This window comes from Protopterus annectens, chromosome 10.part0 (genome assembly GCF_019279795.1).
Source record: "Protopterus annectens isolate FY-2018-M chromosome 10.part0, PAN1.0, whole genome shotgun sequence".
Classification (NCBI taxonomy): Eukaryota; Metazoa; Chordata; order Ceratodontiformes; family Protopteridae; genus Protopterus; species Protopterus annectens.
Genome location: NC_056744.1, coordinates 1,464,526,927 through 1,464,546,384, shown reverse-complemented (window position 1 = coordinate 1,464,546,384; position 19,458 = coordinate 1,464,526,927). Strand labels below are relative to the sequence as shown.

At 41.2% G+C, this 19,458-nt stretch overlaps 1 protein-coding gene across 1 annotated transcript in view; it reads right to left on the bottom strand.

Annotated features, from left to right (window-relative positions):
• LOC122814305 (nuclear factor 7, brain-like) overlaps nt 1–19,458 on the bottom strand; it is a 530,904-nt gene that overhangs the window by 498,500 nt on the left and 12,946 nt on the right. The window contains exon 2 of the mRNA XM_044086892.1: nt 6,498–6,593. Coding sequence (XP_043942827.1) covers nt 6,498–6,593 — 96 coding nt within the window. The remainder of the gene's footprint in view (nt 1–6,497; nt 6,594–19,458) is intronic.

Here is a 19,458-nt window from a genome sequence, read left to right as displayed (position 1 = left end):
TTTTGACAAAATACAAACCTGTAGCATTACAGTTGCTTATTCTGTTTATTATCATATTTAGATGTTTCTTCTACAAAATTACTGTTTTATGCAACTAATAAGGTTATTATGGGAAATAGTTTTGTCCTACAATCTCAGGACATTTGCCATTTTGTCAATGTTTTTGCAGGACACAACCGCCCAAAGGGGACTGTCCCTCACAACGTGGGATAGGTGGTAACCCTACACATATCACGTTACTGTACCGTGGACTGGTGACCATCCCGACACGCGGATATGTATTGATGCAGGTTAACATTTCCATGGCTGGCGTTACCTGCCCTGCCCACCCTCCAGGATGATCGGGTTGTCGGTCACTATGTTTACTATGTGGTGATTTCGCGTCTTACTTATCTGTGAACTTGCATCCCTGGGTTCCATATTACCCTGTTGTACTTTATATCTGTGTATGCATACATATATTTCTACATGTGTACTGATATGTATTTCCGTATCTGTGTATGCACATGCGTACATGTGTGGTCGACTTGCGGCGATAGTGGCAGCATCTGGCTCGCCGTGTGCTGTAGAACCGGCGTGCGTTGCGGTGTTGGCGTTCCATGCTCTGCTGGCTATTGGGTGTGCAGTGTTTGGGCGGTGCCTTTGTTGGAGTCACACATACGGTACACATTACGGGCGGACATGTTTGTGTGGCGTCCATTTTACTGTGTGTGCAGGTCAGGAGGTGTCAGTCCATGGGGCCTACACTGTCAAAGTATGTGCTATGCGTTCCCTCTTTGCCAGGGCGTAGGCATATTGGGTACGCCTCTGTCTACCTACTGGGGCTGGCTCAGTGTGTCCATGGCGCTGAATGCCCTGTGCCTGTGCTTGCCCTGGCAGTTGTGGCGGGCTTGGTGGCCCTCCGGCATTATGTCCCTGCAGCAGCTGTTTCCGCAGAATCATATTGTGTAGCATACAACATACTATGAATATGTGGGCACTTGTGCCTGGAGAGTACTGCAAGGCTCCACCGGATGTATCCAAGCACCGGAACCGTGATTTCAACATCGAACACACGCTCTATGATTATTCTCGTTTGTGCGTGTGCCTCATTATGGCGTTCTTGCATGTGTGTGTGTGCATTTCTGATGGGTGTCATCAACCACGGCTCCAGTCGTAGCCAGCATCCCCACAAGGTGACCTTGTGTGATGTCCCCACTGGCGAATACCTGATACAGCTGTGAGGCATGCCAGATATGGGAGTCGTGGTAGCTTCCAGGGCTGCCAGCACACACATCCATGATAATGCCCTGCGCATTGCACGACCTGGCAATTGATGGAGGGGTATCCCTTGCGGTTTATGTAGCGTCTACCCTGCTCCCCGGGTGGTGACTTAAGTTCTATGTGCGTACAGTCTATCGCACCCAGGACCTCCGGGTATTGTGCCACACGGTGGAAGCGGCGCATATTGCTAGCCAACTCCTCCTGAGATGTGGGGAAATTTATGTGCTCATGGGCATGTGGTAACATGGCATCCAGGAACTGGTGTAGTACCCTGGATGCTGATGCCTGTGAGATGCCCATTATGTCCCCGGTGGGCCTTTGAAAGGTACCTGTAGCCAGTATTCGCAAGCTCACACATACCTTTGTGTCCACTGGGATGGGCTCTCCTCTGCTGTCTCTTGTTCTCAGGCGGCCGGCACAGCTCCACTATTTGCTGTAACGTGTCCCTGTCCACCCTGTAGCGCTCTACTATCTCCAGGTCTCGCAGCCCCTGGTAGGTCACCCTTGGTCTGAACAGTCTCCTTCTCCTGTGAGGCCTACGGTAGTTGTCGGCACCACCCTCCGCAACTCCGTCTGTCTCTGCCACATACCTATGCATCACGGCCACGGCACCCAGCATATACATGTTAAAAGTTCCCCGTCTGTTTACACCCTACGGTGCGGCGTTTCGGGAATCGCGCTGTGTGTTGTGTGCATTCACATTTATTACTGTTGTGCTGTATACCCGGTGATGTCATTGGGTGTGTCTGTGCGGCCGTATCCATGGATTATTTCCATGGTTTTACGGTTGCAACTGCAACGGTACTGCCTGTAGTGTTACATTACAGTTGCCTGCATTGCCTTTGCCTTGCATCTTACATTACTGCATCCTGCAGGCACATGGCATATGATGCATTTCATCTGCTGCCGTAGTTATGCTACCTCTGTACTTGGCTGTGCTATTTCGGTTCTTTGCTCTTTGCATTTCTACTACATCCCCTACTATCTTTGCACTCATATGCCTCCCCTTTCCCGTTATGCAGGAGTCTGCATGCAGAGTTATCAGCTGTCGGCGTTTGCCCTTCCTGCATTGATTGGTGTTAATTGCTCATTACGGATCCATTTACACTGCTTCCGCATTTCCTGCTATTCTCCGCATTACCTTCCTATATCCGTGGTTGTTGACGGTGAGTCCGTCACATGACTGGTTTAGGGAACGTAGTCATACTCGTGCACATGCATTTGTACGCGCATTATGTACTCTCAGCGCATCTATTTCCTAACACGCCAGTCCTGATGCTGTGATGTGCATTGTACAGCCCAGATTTGCTGACATCCAATATCCTTCCTCCTACAGTGGCACACCCCTCTGTGGTTGACATGTATCTCGTGTAGGCCACTCCTCGGTGTAGTACCGCTACGCCGCTTGCTCCATCCTTACGCCGGCGCCGTTTTTGCGATTCACTATTATCTGCCTCATTTGCATGGAATTGACTACTAATACATGGTTACGGCGGACACCGCCACCACTCCTTGACAACCATTGCGCTGGGGTTGCAGCTTTACATACATACTATGGTGTGTGGTGGCTGTGCAGCTGATTTGTGTTCTACTGCTCTTTTAGGACATTGTCATATTATTTCATTGCTTTGCAACTTCTGTGCACATATCCCGGGGGTCTGCTGTTCTTTCTACGTACGTGTCATTTATGTCATTTTCTACATTTTGTGCATATTTTCTTTGGACATTCTCGGTGCCTTTCCACATTGGCATATTGCACCTATATGATACCTGACTTTGACAGCCTTCCGTTACTCCTCCGGTATGTTTGGGTATATGTAAACCATTTTTTTTGGTTTACATTGCCGTGCCCTTACGCTACGCCTGCGCCACTTCGTGGATCGCTATTTGCCCTCATTTGCATGGTGCAATACCGCACACAGTGTGTTTTGCATACCTACGCCGGGGGCGGAGACGGTCCGGCGCACGCCGGTAGTGCACGTGGAATTCATTCATACCTGAATCGCTCAGCAGCCATATTTGGCGTTATAACGCCAACGCTATGCGGGCGCCTGGCGCAAGGTTCATGAATCCCGAGGTATGTCTTAATTGATAATTCAATAAATGGTGTTAAAAAGATATGCAACTTACAGTGCAAATATCAAAGATAGTCTTCTTCAACAACATCTACGGTTTCATGTAATACTATGCAACAGTTTGCCACTCACATGTTTTTGATATATTAAGTACATATGGAACTATTGTTTATTTTCAAAATTAATAACAAATAACTAGCAATATCTAAGGTATCATGTGATATAAATGGACATTGTCAATGAATTTTCCTGTCTCCTACCATGGTATATCAAACCACATCCCTGAATATCATGTAGGACTCTCAGTTATGAAAATATGAACATACATATGAAAATATGAATAATACGTGACAAACCGTAATTAATAACTCTACTGCAGCACACCCTAGACTAACAATTTTATTGTCATTTTTGTTAATAACTGCTTGCAATTGTAATACTGCCTATTATTAGCTGGTGATTTGCTTAGTAGAAAAAGCCAGACACAAAACATGTCTGGATGCCATAAGGCGGTTATGGGTGTGAACTGGAAATAAACAAAGAAGGCATTATAGACTTGAATGAATTAACAGCATTAAACACTGAACATTTTCCTTGCTACAATTGTATCATCTGACTATGATATTCAAACTAGTATGTAGTACATCACTACAATGAGTGCATCAATAGCTATACTAGAACTAGTATTCACTAGTATCCCTACAATGAGTGCAATACTAACTAAAGTTTAATTAGTACTCACTGATATTTCTACAGTAAATGCATCAATAACTGTATTATAACTAATATTTACTAGTACCCCCACAGTCAGTACATCACTAACTACATTAAAACTAAAATTCACTAGTATCCTGAAAGTGAGTGCATCAATAATTCCATTAGAACCAGTACTCACAAGCATTCTGACAGTTAGTGTATCAATAGCTGTAATAGAACTTATATTCACTAAATCTGACAGTAAGTGAATTAATAACTGCATTAGAACATGTATTCACTAACATCCCTACAGTGAGTGCTTCAATAACTATAGTAGACCTAATATTCACTAGTATTCCTACAGTCATTTCCTCAAAACTGCATTATAATATTCACAAGTATTGCTTTGGTTAGTGCATTAATAACTACATTAGAATTTGCATTCACTAGTATCCCAACAGTGAGTACATCAGTATCTGCATTTGAACTTGTATTCACTAGTATCCTCATGGTGAGTGCATCAGTACCTGCATTAGAACTAGTATTCACTTGTATACTGACACTGAAGGCATCAGTAATGTCATTAGAACTTGGATGCACTAGTATTCCAATAGTGAATGCATCAATAACTGCATTAAAATACGTATTCACTAGTATCCTCACAGTGAGTGTATCAATAACTGCATTAAAACTAGTATACTGACACTGAGTGCATTAATAACTGCATTTGTATTTGGTATTCACTAGTATCCTGATAGTTGAGAGCATCAGTATCTGCATTACAAGTTGTATTCACTAGCATCCCTACAGTGAGAACTTCAATAACTATAGTAGAACTAATATTCACTAGTATCCCTACAGTCATTTCCTTAAAACTGCATTATAATAATAGTTATTAGTATTGTTTTAGTTAGTGCATTAATAACTGCATTAGAACTTATATTGACTAGTATCCCAACAGTGTGTACATCAGTAACTGCATTTGAACATGTATTCAGTAATATTTCAACAGTGAGTGCATCAATAGCTGCATTAAAAACATGTATTCACTAGTATCCTAACAGTGAGTGCATCAATATCTGCATTAGAACTAATATTCACTAGTTAACTGACACTGAGGGCACCAATAACTTCATTAGAATTTGGATTCACTAGTATTCCAATAGTGAGGGTGGCCATGGTGGTGCAGTGGTTAGCTTTGCTGTCTCACAGCAAGAGGTCCTCTGGTTTGATTCTCAGCTGGGGTGCCTTCTATGCAGAGTCTGCATGTCCTACCTGTGGTCATGTGGCTTTCCTCTGGGTGCTCTGGTTTCCTCCCACATCCCAATGAAATGCTGAAGGTGAATTGGACACACTAAATTGGCCCTAGGTGTGAGTGTGTGAATATCTGTGCCTTCTGTGGAAGGCTGGGTGCCAGGCTGGCAATTTGACACCATAAAACTCCACTGGCAATTGTTTTGCAGACCATTGTTCTGCTGTGGTGACCCCTAATGGGAAAAGAGAAAAGGAAAAGAAGTATTCCAATAGTGACTGCATCAATGACTGCATTAAAACATGTATTCACTAGTATTCCAATAGTGACTGCATCAATGACTGCATTAAAACATGTATTCATTAGTATTCCATAGTGAGTGTATCAATAGCTGCATTAAGACTAGTATATTGACAATGAGTGAATCAATAAATAAAATTTGTACTTGGTATTCACTAGTATCCTGATAAATGAGTGCATCAATAACTGCATTAGAATTTGTATTCGCTAATATCTTCAGAGTGGGTGCAGCAAATGTTTGACTGAAAACTGAATGCCTTCCCTCAGCCCAGACTTTAAAGTTTGATATGTAATGGAAGTATTTATTTTTTGACCAATCATACTTTCAGAAATATTCTTATGACTGTTTTCATCACTAGCGTGCAGTGAATTAACAACTCTGAACAGTCGTTCTCAATTATCACATTGTGCAACCAAATATCTATACTTTCGAGTTTCAGAATGGGGAGGGGGCAGCAGGTACAATAATTTTTTATCTGTCTTTTTCCTGACTTCAGATGATATATATCCTATGCACAAAAAGGAACCATATTAGTAAACATTCCTTTTATCCTCTCTCACGCACAGTTTGTGTTTTTCCCCCTTAAAACTGGTATTAATCATCAGTATAGCTCTCCATTTCACATTTCCTTTCCATTAACTTATACTTTGCATACTATTTAATTATCTTTTTCCTGATTTTCAGAATAAAACCCAGTGTTTTCCAAGGATCAGCAGAGATTCAATGTGCTTAAAACTTGCAATGAATGAACACAAGTTTTTATCCCTTGTTCCCTGATATGATATTGAGTCTTAATAGTTTTTCTTACTTTTCCTCTTATTCTGCTTTCCCCCTAATGCCTTTTTCTTTGTTTTAATATTTTACTTTTTTGTTAGTTAGAGCATTGAACAAATCCTTTTTAGTTACTTACCAAAATGTCTAAGGATTCTGGCTTCTGACTTTTCTTCTGTTCCCAGTGTTCTCTTAGACTGGTTAACAAAATGCAAATGGCAGCATATAACTTATCCTAGAGAAATATAAAAAGTGTTATATGAATTACACAGCATGTACTAAGATTAATGTTATACCTGAGAAACTAGTGCTTTATCTGAATCACAAACTGCCATTGAATGCCTCGGTATGAGTACGAGAAGAGATGTTTACTCATTTTTCTTTATTTTCTCCCTAAAATGTACTCCTTGGGGTGCCTTCTGTGCAGAGTCTGCATGTCCTCCCTGTGGGCACGTGAGTTTCCTCCGGGTGCTCCGTTTTCCTCCCACATCTCAAAGACATGCAGTAGGTGGATTGGACACTAAATTGGCTCTAGGTGTGAATGTATGCGTGTGTGTGCCTACTGTGGAATGTTTGGTGCCGGGCTGGCAACTCGACACCGTAAAACTCCACTGCCAATCATGAGCAGACAGATGAACCGCTGTGGTGACCCCTAACTGGGAAAAGCCAAAAGAAGAAGAAGAAGAAGGCTGAAGAATAAAGGACATCAATAACAGAAGTCTGGTATAGCTATTTCAAATGATTTGACGATTGTGAAAAGTGTCAAGAAAGGTTAAGAAGCATGAAATATGAAAGTGTGCTGTGAAGAAAAACAAAGAAAAAAGGTATTAAAAAATTATTTTTTACAAACAATTGCTGATAATCTCTGCTGAGCACCCTATAGCATAGACTTACGGGGAAATTATCATTTAAGAGATTAGAATCATTGTATTGTCGCACACTTACAACTAATTGTGACTACTAATTTTCACGATATTATTTGTATAGGCTTAAAAGTATTTATTAATTTATTCATTCATTTATCGTTTTATGAGCCTTTTCAGTCATGGTCTGGGCTACAAGGCAGAAAGAGAAAAAATATAGTACAGTTGAGGGACTGTATTCAAAATTTGTGAAAATATATGAATTCTCAGAACAATATAATAAAATTTTACATTGTGTTACAGTTGAAAGGTTATCTACAATTTTAAATATGCAGGATATAAAAATCCTATAAACTCTATATATGAAAGAACCAACAAAAAATGCTATATCACATAATAAATATATGGACTTCAGCATGTCAGTATGAAAGATGAGGTGATAGCAGTGAACAGGGACAATTCTACCCACTGTCATAGTTGATCATCTCAATGAAATTTAGTTTAATGCTATACCTAGGTTGATTGCATTAGTTATGGTTTATGATTCCTTTCAGTGCAATAACTTGCCTGCAGTACTATAGTAACACTGCACTGTTTTTCCAACAGTACTACCTTTACTAGGCCACTGGTAGACAGCATTGCTACAAGTAGGTCTGGCTCTTGAATGCAGGAATATGCCAATAATTTTATAAGACTGCCAAATTTTGAACAAAAGCTGTGCCTGGGTCAAGATGGGTTGTGTGTTCATATTCTGTTTTTAGCACATTAAAGTTAGAATCAACTACTATGCATTGTTTTTTCCTTATGTTATGTCTCCCCCCATATAGCAGAGTGTTTCTAGGCCTGGAGGAACCATGATGTTGTGAGCAGTGTAACCATTCGTTTATAAAGTCTGCTGAATTTACTATTTGATGTGCCTGCAATAAAATGTTAGTTTAAGGAACATCCCAATTGTTTTGAATTTTGAAGTGCTATGGATCTGGGAACTCCAGAGTCTTGTTAGCAATGGCAGTTTTATAATAATAACTGGTGACTACATGTCTGTTTTTTTCGATGGATCTTTGCAAAAATTAACAACTCACATTAGATTAATGTAAGATTATTATATTTGTTAATCTGTGTACAATTAATATTTTAATGTGCAAGCTGTCTTACACTGGTCTTCTGTTTATATCTAAAGAGTACCTGTAAGATAAACTGTGTATTTTAATTACAAGTGAAACTGGAATATGCACATAGGTATACGAATCTTCATTCTGATAACTTGTTTGTGCAAAGCTAGAGTGTCACAGTGTTACAATGTCATTTGATTGCATTCTCTGTTTCTTAAAGAGTCTGTTAGGGGCCTTATATCCTAGTTGCTTATTAAGTTACCTACTAATTTGTTAAGGATGGCATTAAACTATTTAAATTTGGTAAACTGAATGGTAAGTGGTTCCTGATTACTGCTTCTTGAGACTGGAAAATGTATGCACAGTTTTAGAAAAAGTCACATCAGAGTTAAGTAACCTTCTCTGGTTACTTGTTTCTTTTTCCATGCCTATTGTTAATAAGACCATACATAACCTGGATACCAGCTACAAATCTGAAACATCCTGTATGTTAACATGTATAGCCCTTTACACAACATATCTTCTCCACTGCCTTGCTTGAAAAAAAAAAAAAAAGTTTAGCATAATTATACAACAGTGATTTTACTTCCTCTTTTAGTAGACCTTCTTATGGATTAAGGGGTGGAGCTACTCTTCAATACCTTATAGTTTTCAGTTGTTTTGGGGGGTGCTTGCTAGACTATATTTTGCTCCACTTGAATATACTGTAGTTTAGTATCTCAAGATGACAAGGAACTAGCTCATGGTTTTGATGTATGCAAGGCACAACATGTCTGCTCTCAGCCCTGTAAGTATTGTCAGCTTTTCTGTAATGCAACCTCTGTGGGGCATTTACACTGCAATTTTAAAATCTGGCCTGAGAAGATGCATTTAGGAAATATTTTGTACCTTTGTGTACATGCATTTTTGTAAACTAAAACTGTACTGCTTTGTCTACAGTGTTGTTCTATGGATGAGGATTTTTGAATTGCTTGCTTGTGTCAGTGGCATGTCATCCAGTTCCTTAACAATTTACAACTTGCCTTTTCCCAAGGTAAACACACACAACAAGGTACCTGTAGCGATTTCTACTTCAGACCTGTTGAAGTTATAAAGCTACTCAAACTTAAAATTCTCAACTCTGACTTTGTGCTGCCATATAGAGCTACATTATTTCCTTTCCTTTCCTTTGGGCCATAAACCTGTTAACCCTTTTGTAGTCTAAATGTGAATAAACCCAATATCCACTAACAGCAAGTTCAGTAACTAGCTCGGCTATGCAAACTAGTAAATATGCCACTCTGGATGACACAGGAAAGGAAAACAGGAATCAAAACTCTTACAATATCAGTTTAAATAGGGTTTGTTACTTCAGTTATTTCTTTGCCCTTTTGTAAGATCTTTTTGCAAATGGTGTAACACGTACAGGAAACAAATATGTATGTGCCGCTATTCATAGGTTCATAGGTGTTTACTAGGCTAATGACCACAAGGCCCTTTTTAAGCCTAGCCATACATCCCAAATCTCTGACAAGTTCTGATACCCTTGATAAGTGTAAGCTTCCCGCCTGGGAGATGAACTATTTACAGGTTACCTGTGTCCATTAAAGACATAGGTGTCAAACCAGGGATGAAGTTCTGCTTTACCATCCAAATGTCCAAGTTGCACTTGAATTGGGTTAGGGAGGAACTCTGATTCACATGGATGGGGAGCCTGTTCCATAGACTGGGTAGTCTCTGGGATACATACCTATCTCTCCAGCAGATCCTATTTATATTATAGGCAAGGTTTAAGTCTTTAGAATGGGTAATTCTGGTATTGTTTGTTTTGTGGATATGCAGGAGGTCCATCAGAGTGGGGTCTGACAATGCAGTGTATGCCAGGCATAAGCCTGTAGGAGACAGAATACAGGGATAGTGCCTTGAGGTGGTCTGCATAGGACATATTACTTATGCCCTGTATTCTTTTAGTGAGGATCCTCTGTGGATGTTCCAGTTGTTGGATATGCCTGGTTACGTACATACCAAAGGGGGCACTGTACTCAATGATAGGTCTGATGAATGCCAAATACAGTGGAACAATGACTTCCTTGGACTGAGATGCTATATCTTTGTTTATAAGTTGCGCAACATAGAATGATTTCCTCAGCACTGTAGACATGTAATGGTTAAAGGCTAGATTACTATATATGTGTGTCCCTAAGTCCCTGACTACTGGGTCAGCTCTAAGGGGTGTGTTGTCAATATGATAGTTACCAGAGATGGACAGCTCCCAAAGGATACTATTATGCATTTCTTGGCATTTAGTATTAGTCCATGGCTCTGACACCAGTTGTTTGTCTAGGTCAGCTCCTCCAGGAGAACATTTGTGTCAGTGTGAGATTCAGTGACAGCTCCTAATTTGCAAACATCTGCAAATTTAGTTAGTCAGAGACCATTGACATTAACCTTAACTTCTGACAAGTAAATTCCAAAAAATGAGCTGTCCAAGAACTGATCCCTGAGGGACTCCACTTGTGACTGGCCTCATTGTAGAGGTGGACTGCCAATTCTAACTTCCTGGGTCTTGTCTGTCAGCCAGTTGGCTATCCATCGGGTGACATACAGGTTTGTACCTAACCTCTTAAGTTTGTCAACAATGCCCAAGTGGGGTATTGTGTCAAATACCTTGGTCATGTCAAGGTAGGCAGTGTGAACAATTTTACCCTCATCCATTGCTTTGGTGACCTTCTCAAAGAAGTCCACCAGGTTGACTAGGCATGATCTGTCCTTGATGAAACCAAACTGGCTTGGGTCCAGTATCTGGAGGTTTACTATATCTCTGCTGATCATCTCCATGATACTTCTTTCCATGGCTTTACATATAAGACTAGTGAGACCTATGAGTGTGCAGTTTCCAGGGTCTGTAGATGGCTCACCTTTGTGCAGAGGGATGACTGTTGCATTTCTCCATTCATGAGGCATGAAGCCTATTTGGAGGCTACAGTTAAATAGTTAATTCCAGATGCCCTGATAGGTCATGTTTCATGCTATTTAAAAGGCATCATGGGATATTGTCTGGGCCCATTGATGAAGTGTTCTTGGTCTTAGAGAGAGCATTAAGGACCTGTTCCCTAATGATAGCTGGGGAGTTATATTTGATGAAATTTCCTGAGAGAAGGTTGAGGGGGAGAGAGGAGTAGAGTTGGAGCTGAACTTATCAGCCAGGAGGTTTGCTATATCTTCTGGCTCAGTATAGGTGGTTCCATTTACAATGAGCTATGCACACAACTGTGTATTGCCTTTGAGTTTGCGGACATAGCTAAAGAATGCTTTGTGGTTGTCCTTTGCCTGGGAGGCTAAACATACCTCAAATTTGGCTTTGGTAGACTTTATTTGTCCTCAAGTTGTTTGTTTAGTTTGATGACAGTGCTTTTATCCTGCTGGGTGCTGCACCTCCTAATTTTTGCCATGATTTTCTTCCTCCTGTTATACAGCTGATTGTGTGATTCCACCAGGGTGGCTTGTTTTTTGAGTTAGTTCTGTACTTCTTCCTGGTGGGTACAGCTGCCTCTATGCAGCTATTAACATGCTTGTACAGGGTTTCTGTGAACAGTTCTGCATAGGTAGAGGTGTTCTCAGGGTTTATGGGGACTTGAAATTTTGCCACATTCTCACTTAATTGCATGAGGTTAGCTTTAGAATAGTTCCTGAATATTCCAGGTTTAGCTGGGGGTCCAGGCTTTATTTTTACTTCAAAGGTGACCATTTTGTGGTCTGACCTTACCAGGGAAGGCATTACAGTAGGGGGTGTGCAGTAGTCACCCATATTAGTGAGGACTGGATCCAGTATCGTTGCATCCCTGATTAGTGTATTGACTATCTTGTCCAGGGAGTATGTGTTCACAAAATCCAGGAATCTCAGTGCATGTATGTTTTGTGTCATATAGGATTCCCAGTTAATAGTGGGGTAATTAAAGTCACCCATGAATATGGTATTGGGTTGGATGGTTATTGTATCTAATAAGTTTAAATACATGGTATGGGCTTCCTGGGTCATAGAGGGGGACCTACAGTTTGCAAGGAAGTGGTATTGGATTTTACCTATTATGATTTGAACATGGAGCAGCTCACGTGTATTGCCCTGTTTGACCAGCCATGAAGTATATTTATTTCTAATGCAAATAGAGATACCTCCACATTTAGTCCTTGCCTGTGAAGTAGCTGGCTTAAATGTGTGAAAGGCATTAGAACCTTGCACTGTTGGTGTGCTGTCCACGACTTCAAACCATGTTTCAGTGACCACCCAGATGTCAGCATTCTCTAGGGTGAAGAGAGCTTCTAGGGAGTGGAGTTTTTGGTTTAGACTCCTAGCATTGATCAATAACACCTTTAGATTTACTTGATTTTGGTTTTCTTTGTCAGAAGTAATTTCAGTTTGGCATTGCCTAAAATAGGTGCAATCGGGAAGACAATGTTTTAGCTAATATTCGAAAGCCTAAAGTGGAGAGGTGCAGACCATCCCTGGCAAGGCAGTGTGGTCTATTGACCATTTCCTTTCATGCTGACAAATATTGTAACCCCTTAGAATGACACCAGAAACTAAGCAAATTATTAAAGTCAGTCATCTTTTGTTCGCATTGTGGCATCATCTTTGGAGAAGGTAAAATGCTGCTCAATGAGACACATATTCCGAAAGCTCCATGATGTTTCTCTCCATATAGTCTAGGGAGGCACGTTTCAGGTCATTTACTCCCACAGGGACTATGACTGAGTCATATTGGTAATTATGGACCAATAACCTGAGTGCATGTGTAATGTGGCAGATCCTAGCCCTGATAAGCAACTGACCATAACTTTCTCCTTAGTCAGCCTGGTGAGAGGGACATCAATGTATCTCACAATGGAGACTCCAATGATAAGAATGTTGGATCATGTGGTGACTTCCTTTATGGGCTTAGAGGTAGAGGCTCCATGAGCTAAAGCTCTATGTGTTGAAATGGGTGTTGTTTTGAAAGACCGCATTTAGGGCTGCTGAAGGTATTTGTTACATGTACATCATCTGGGAGGTCTTTGTGGTTTAGGAAGGTTACATGCAAGTGCCTAAGCATATGTGGGTCTATACATCTGCTTTCAATTGTGCATGATGGGTGCAGCGTGTGTACTACTGACAACCTTATTGACATTAGGAGTACTTTTATGTGAGAGCTTTGCCTCTAATGACATTGTGTAAATACATCTCTCACATACCATATCAGTTTGTTTGAGAATGAACTGGTTATCAGTAAACATGAGGCAATCTCCACATTGCCTTAGGATGCCCATATCCCCCAAGCCAGTAAAGGAGGTAGTAGGAAAGTTCATATCCATGGCAACAGACCCTTTTTTATTGATTAGACAGCTGGAGTGAGAATATCAATCATTGTCAGGAGTATCCGGTTTGCAACTATATGGAACGTGCTTGTCACTGCAAACTAGTTGATAAGTGTGCAACTAGGTATTGGAGAAATTTCAATTGTGCTTTTACAGAAAAAATGTCACTCAGGGTGTATGACTCTGTACAGAGCACTGCCAAACACTTGAGGGGAAACTAATACATAGACCCTGAAAATTTAAGGATCAAGTATTTAGGCGGATATTCTGAATTTAAGGATGAAGTATTTAGGCAGATATTCTGAAGTTAGAAACAAATCAAGCAGTACTTACTGAAAATAAGGAATTAGCTTGTCAAGAATGATTAAAAGAGGGGAGTCTCATGAATGGCTACTGCCTGTCTATTACTACTACTGCTGGTCTCACCACAGCTTCACTCTGTTGGGTTAAAATACTCCTTTGCTTCTTCTCTCACCAGAAGCAAAATGTTAGCACCAATCCCAAGAAGAGAAGCAGGTCACAGCCTGTTTGCTGATCCACAGTCTTGTCCCAGATTATGTGGGGGTCTGTATGCTTATAGCCTTTTTCTGGTATATGCCTCGAATAGCAACCAGATCAATCAGGTATGTTAAGCACAGAGACTCACGCTGCAAGTAGAAAAAGTCATGCACTCTGCTCTTTCTCTCACTCAAGAACATAAGTACAGATTCTAAGCTGTCACCTATAAAGCAGTTATAAGGCTTTCTGGTGATCATCAGTCTCCAGGAAATAATGTCCCTGTATTCCTTCTCTCACCAGGAAAAAACAGAAGTACTAATCCCAAGAGTACTACTTAGGGGCAGAATGTGGGCTCTGCAACAACTGGTGGTCTTGCAATAATAGATGCTTAAAGGTAAGATGAAAAAAAATGCTTTATCCTAAACATTGCAGTGTGTACTAAACAGTTAGATATGAAAGTGGGTAACTTAAGTTTAGCTGTCTAAAAAGTAAGTTTTAGTGGAGAGCCATTATTTTTAAAAGAGCAAGACAGTTTGAAAGGGGGTGGGCACTTTTGTATTCTGGTACTATGGAATACAGTAGGATGGCCAATAAATTTAAATAGTAGAAGGGGAGTGATTTCACAAAATGATAATCTTGTGATTACTCACACTAGCCAGTGAAAGGAGAGAGGGAACAAAATACATGGTCAAATTAACAAAAGGGCAGGCAATTAGAAAGACAGTGGTGTTTAAGAACACAACAGTAACAGGATGGGTGTGTGGGAAAAATTCTGTCTGACTCACAAGAGACAGAGCTGTAGTCTCTTTTCAAATTTTAATATACAGTTAAAAGCAGAATACAAGTAAAACACAGTGTAAAGAAAACAAATCACAGTATACAAAATAGGAAAAAAGCAATAAAGTAATACAAAATATAATAAATAAAAAGCAAACTAACCCTTCCCTTACAACAAGCTGTGGCAGAGTCTGTGTGAGCCTTTCCAGTAAAGCCATAGGTTAGTGCTAGGCTAAATACCCTTGTGGGCTATTTTAAACCCAACCAATTACCCCATGTAAGAACCCTGCACCACCTGTCTGTAAGGTTAACACCCTAACCATTATACCAACCTCACACTCTATTAGAAGACATTGACGTTTTACTCAGGATTCTCAAACATGGCAGTACTTCTCATTATGTACATTCTAAGTAAATAAGACTGTGATCTGACAAGACAGACTAGGACATGGTAATCTCATCAACTATGCACTCACAGTGCATTATGAGCAACAAGTACCTTTCCATGAAACCACTGTCACATCAGCATATCTGCCCCATGAGGGCATTAAGGGTTAGAAGAAAATTTAAGTTAGCAACATATTATGATTGTGCTGCTGACAGGTTTGGATTATGTAAAGCATCAAGGCTGGATAATATATATACACCACACTCATCACATAGTCCCTCAAAACCTACACCAGCAAAACACTCACATAGAAACACAAAATACACACCTACATTCATGGAGGCTCTCAAAAAAATTTACCCAAGCAACAGGGACCTCCAAAGCAGAAATGCAAGCAACCCCCCCCCCCCAACACAATCCAAATGACACATAGCCCACAAACTCAGTGTGCCACTCAACCACAGCCCATAAGACATAACAACGTACCCAACACTCTAGTCATAGGTGACTCTATAGTCAGGCACATTGATGTTCCACTCACCAGGCTAAACAAGGAGAAAGTTACTGTCAGCTGCCTGTCAGGTGCCAGGAACCGCCACATAACACATGCACTCAGGTTACTCCACAACAAGTACAAATATGACTCTGTCATTGTCCATGTTGGTGTGAATGACCTGAGATGTACCTCCCTAGACTGCATGAAAAGAGACATAGAAGAGCTGTCCTATCTTGTAGCCCAGGCAGCTATGACCCTAGCCTTGAGTAGCATTCTGCCATCACCCAGAATGATACCACAGTAGGAGGACAAAATGATTGACTTCAACAATTGGCTAAGCTTCTGGTGTCATTCTAAGGGGATCCAGTATCTGTCTGCCTGGGATGACATGATCGACAAACATCGATGCTTTGCCAGAGATGGCCTGCACCTGTCGCCCTTGGGATTCCGGATACTGGCTAAAGCTCTTGCTACCCCTACAGTGCCTTTTTTAGGCAAGATTCAAATGACAAATTCACCACCGTAACAGTTTTAAGCAAGCAAAATCTGAGGCTAATGCTACTTAATGCTAGAAGTCTAAACCTCAAAATGCACTCACTTGAGGCACTCCTTAAAATGGAGAACATCGACATCTGTGCAGTGACAGAATCCTGGTTCAAGGCTCCAGAGAGCACCCCTGCATTACCAGGCTATAATTCATACCACACCTTTTGGCCTAACCTGGACTGAAGCACTAAAGGCAGAGGTGTGTACATATTCATTAAGATATCCACACCTCCAGGCTAGTTGCTCAACATAATGCATCCGAGATTATCCAAGTGCAACTACCTCTGGACAAGACTGCAGTCCAAATTGTAGCTTGCTACAGATCCCCTACCATGCCCCAGGATTCCCACTCCTCATTTCTTGATACACTGGAAAATATTAGGGTACAACCTAAAACCCTAATAATGGGTGATTTCAACTACCCCACCATTAACTGGGAAAACTACTCATGTACCAACTCTTGTGCTCAACGTTTTCTGAAATTCATAAATTCCAATGCCTTGGATCAACTTACTCACACCCCCACCGGGCAGCAATATCCTAGACCTGCTCATTACCAACATGGGCAACTGGAGTTCCACACTAGAGGTCAGTTCCTCGCTGGTCAGATCTGACCACAAGCAAATCACCCTTAGACATCCACATCCCACCCTCACCCCCCCCCCCCCCCATTAGGGAAACCACCGTAAAAAAAATTTCCAAAGCCAACTTCATACTTCTTAAGACAGAAGTAGCAAACTTCATGACACCCACGCTGATGGACAATAGAAGTATGACTGCTGAATCCTATACAATTGCACTTTATAAGCACTTACACAATTGCATGGATCATGCAATCCCTAACAGAACCAAGATGCTATCCTCCAAAAAAGTAAGCCAATCTGGTGGTCCCCTCCCATAAACAAACTCTACAACAGAAGAAAGAAACTGTTGCAAAAAAAGAGTAAAATCCCATGACTGGAAGAACTCCATGGTCAGCCTCAGTAAGAAGCTGAGATACCTCATAAAATCCTCCAAAGCTAGTTACGAAAACAAAATTGCCACTGAGTCTAAAGACAACCACAAAGCATTCTATAGCTATGTCAAGAATCTCAATGGCAACACTCAGATCTGCCCTGAGTTACAGCACAATGCCACTAAATGTACAGAACCAAGTGATATTGCCAACATCCTGGCAGATAGATTCAGTGCTAAATTTACCCCTCTCTCATCCCCTAAAGGGCCCATCTCTATACCAGAAGAATGCAAAGTTCCTGTAATCACAGCTGCCCAGGTAAAAAACACACTCTCCAAAGCCAAAAACACAGCATCCATGGGACCTGACAACATCCCAGGCTACGTTCTACATGAACTAGAGAATGAACTGGCTCCCCACCTAAGTGCCATGTTCAATCATAGCCTCACCACTGGCTTTGTGCCCACATAATGGCACACAGCAATGGTTATCTCACTCCACAAAGGGGGAGCCACCACGGACCCCAGGAACTACTGCCCCATTAGCCTGATGAGCCTGGTCTGCAAGGCTATGGAATGTATCATCATGGAACTTATAAACAATGACACTGGTAATCTCCAAACTCTGGACCCTACCCAGTTCAGGTTTGTAAAAGGCAGCTCATGTCTCCTAAACCTGATAGACTTCTTTGAAGCAGTCATCAAAGCTGTAGATGAGGGTAAGGTGGTTCACATAGCCTATCTATATCTCGCCAAGGTTTTTGACACCATCCCCCTCTCTGGAATTATAGATAAACTCACTAAACTAGGTATAAATCCCTATGTCACAGGATGGATTGCCAACTGGCTCACTGACAAAACCCACACTGTGAAAGTAGCAGACTCTAAATCCAACCTCAGACCAGTGACAAGTGGAGTACCACAGGGTTCAGTCCTAGGTCCTCTCCTGTTTGGTATCTACTTCTCTGAAGTACAGGCTAACACAGTAGGCCTTTGGCTAACAAAGTTCGCAGATGACTGCAAACTAGGAGCCATAATCAAAACTCCTAATGATGTGGACATTCAACAAAAGGGCCTTACTGAGACAGATGCCTGGTGTCAAAGCCATGGCCTCAAGCTCAATGCCAAAAAGTGCATTGCCATCCCTTTTGGTAAAAAGTCTGTACCCATGAACTACCACATAGGCGGTAGTCTACTTAACACCGAAAGTGTGATAAGAGACCTTGGGATACAGGTGGACAGTAGTCTCTCATTTGATAATCACATCACCACAGTAGTCAGGAAATCCTTCTACTTCACACACCTCATCACAAAAGCTTTCTCATCCAGGAAAAAAGAGGTCATTGTTCCCCTCTACTCATCACTCATTAGACCCATTATAGAGTACAACACCCCTTTTGGTATGTATCTCACAAGACATCTACAACAACTGGAAAAGCCACAGAAATACCTCACAAAGAGGATTACTGGCCTCAAACAGATGCCCTATGCAGACCGTCTCAAAAAACTCCAGCTTTACTCTGTCGCATATCGCCTACTCCGAGGTGATCTCTGCCTAACATACAAAGTTATGCTGTTGGACATGCTCCACTTAAAGAAATCCCAATCCCTCTGAGCTACATGCTCTAGGGACCTAAACCTTTTCACCACAATAAATAGAACATGCTGGAGGGATAGATTCCTGTCCCAGAGACTTCCCATGCTCTGGAACAAACTACATATCTATATCAAACAAAGCTCCTCATTAGCACTCTTCAAGAAAAATCTTGATGATAGGATGGGAGATAGGAAATTCACCCCGGGGATCACTTCTGTGGGGTCTGCTTGACAGGGGCACAGGAAAATAATTTTCTCGGGTGGTAAAAGCCAGGGTATCCTTTGGCTAGGCTTATATAGGCCCTAGGGCCAATAGCCTAGTACCTACCTATGAACCTATATATATATATATATATATATATATATATATATATATATATATATATATATATATATATATGGTTTACTATTGAAATGTCGAACGGCACTACTTCGACTGTACTATAGTCGAACACGGAAGTTCGAAAATAGTAATGTCGACGACAAAAAAACAATCTAGGACTGTGTTTTAACATGGGTCAAGGTAGGGGAGATGTTTG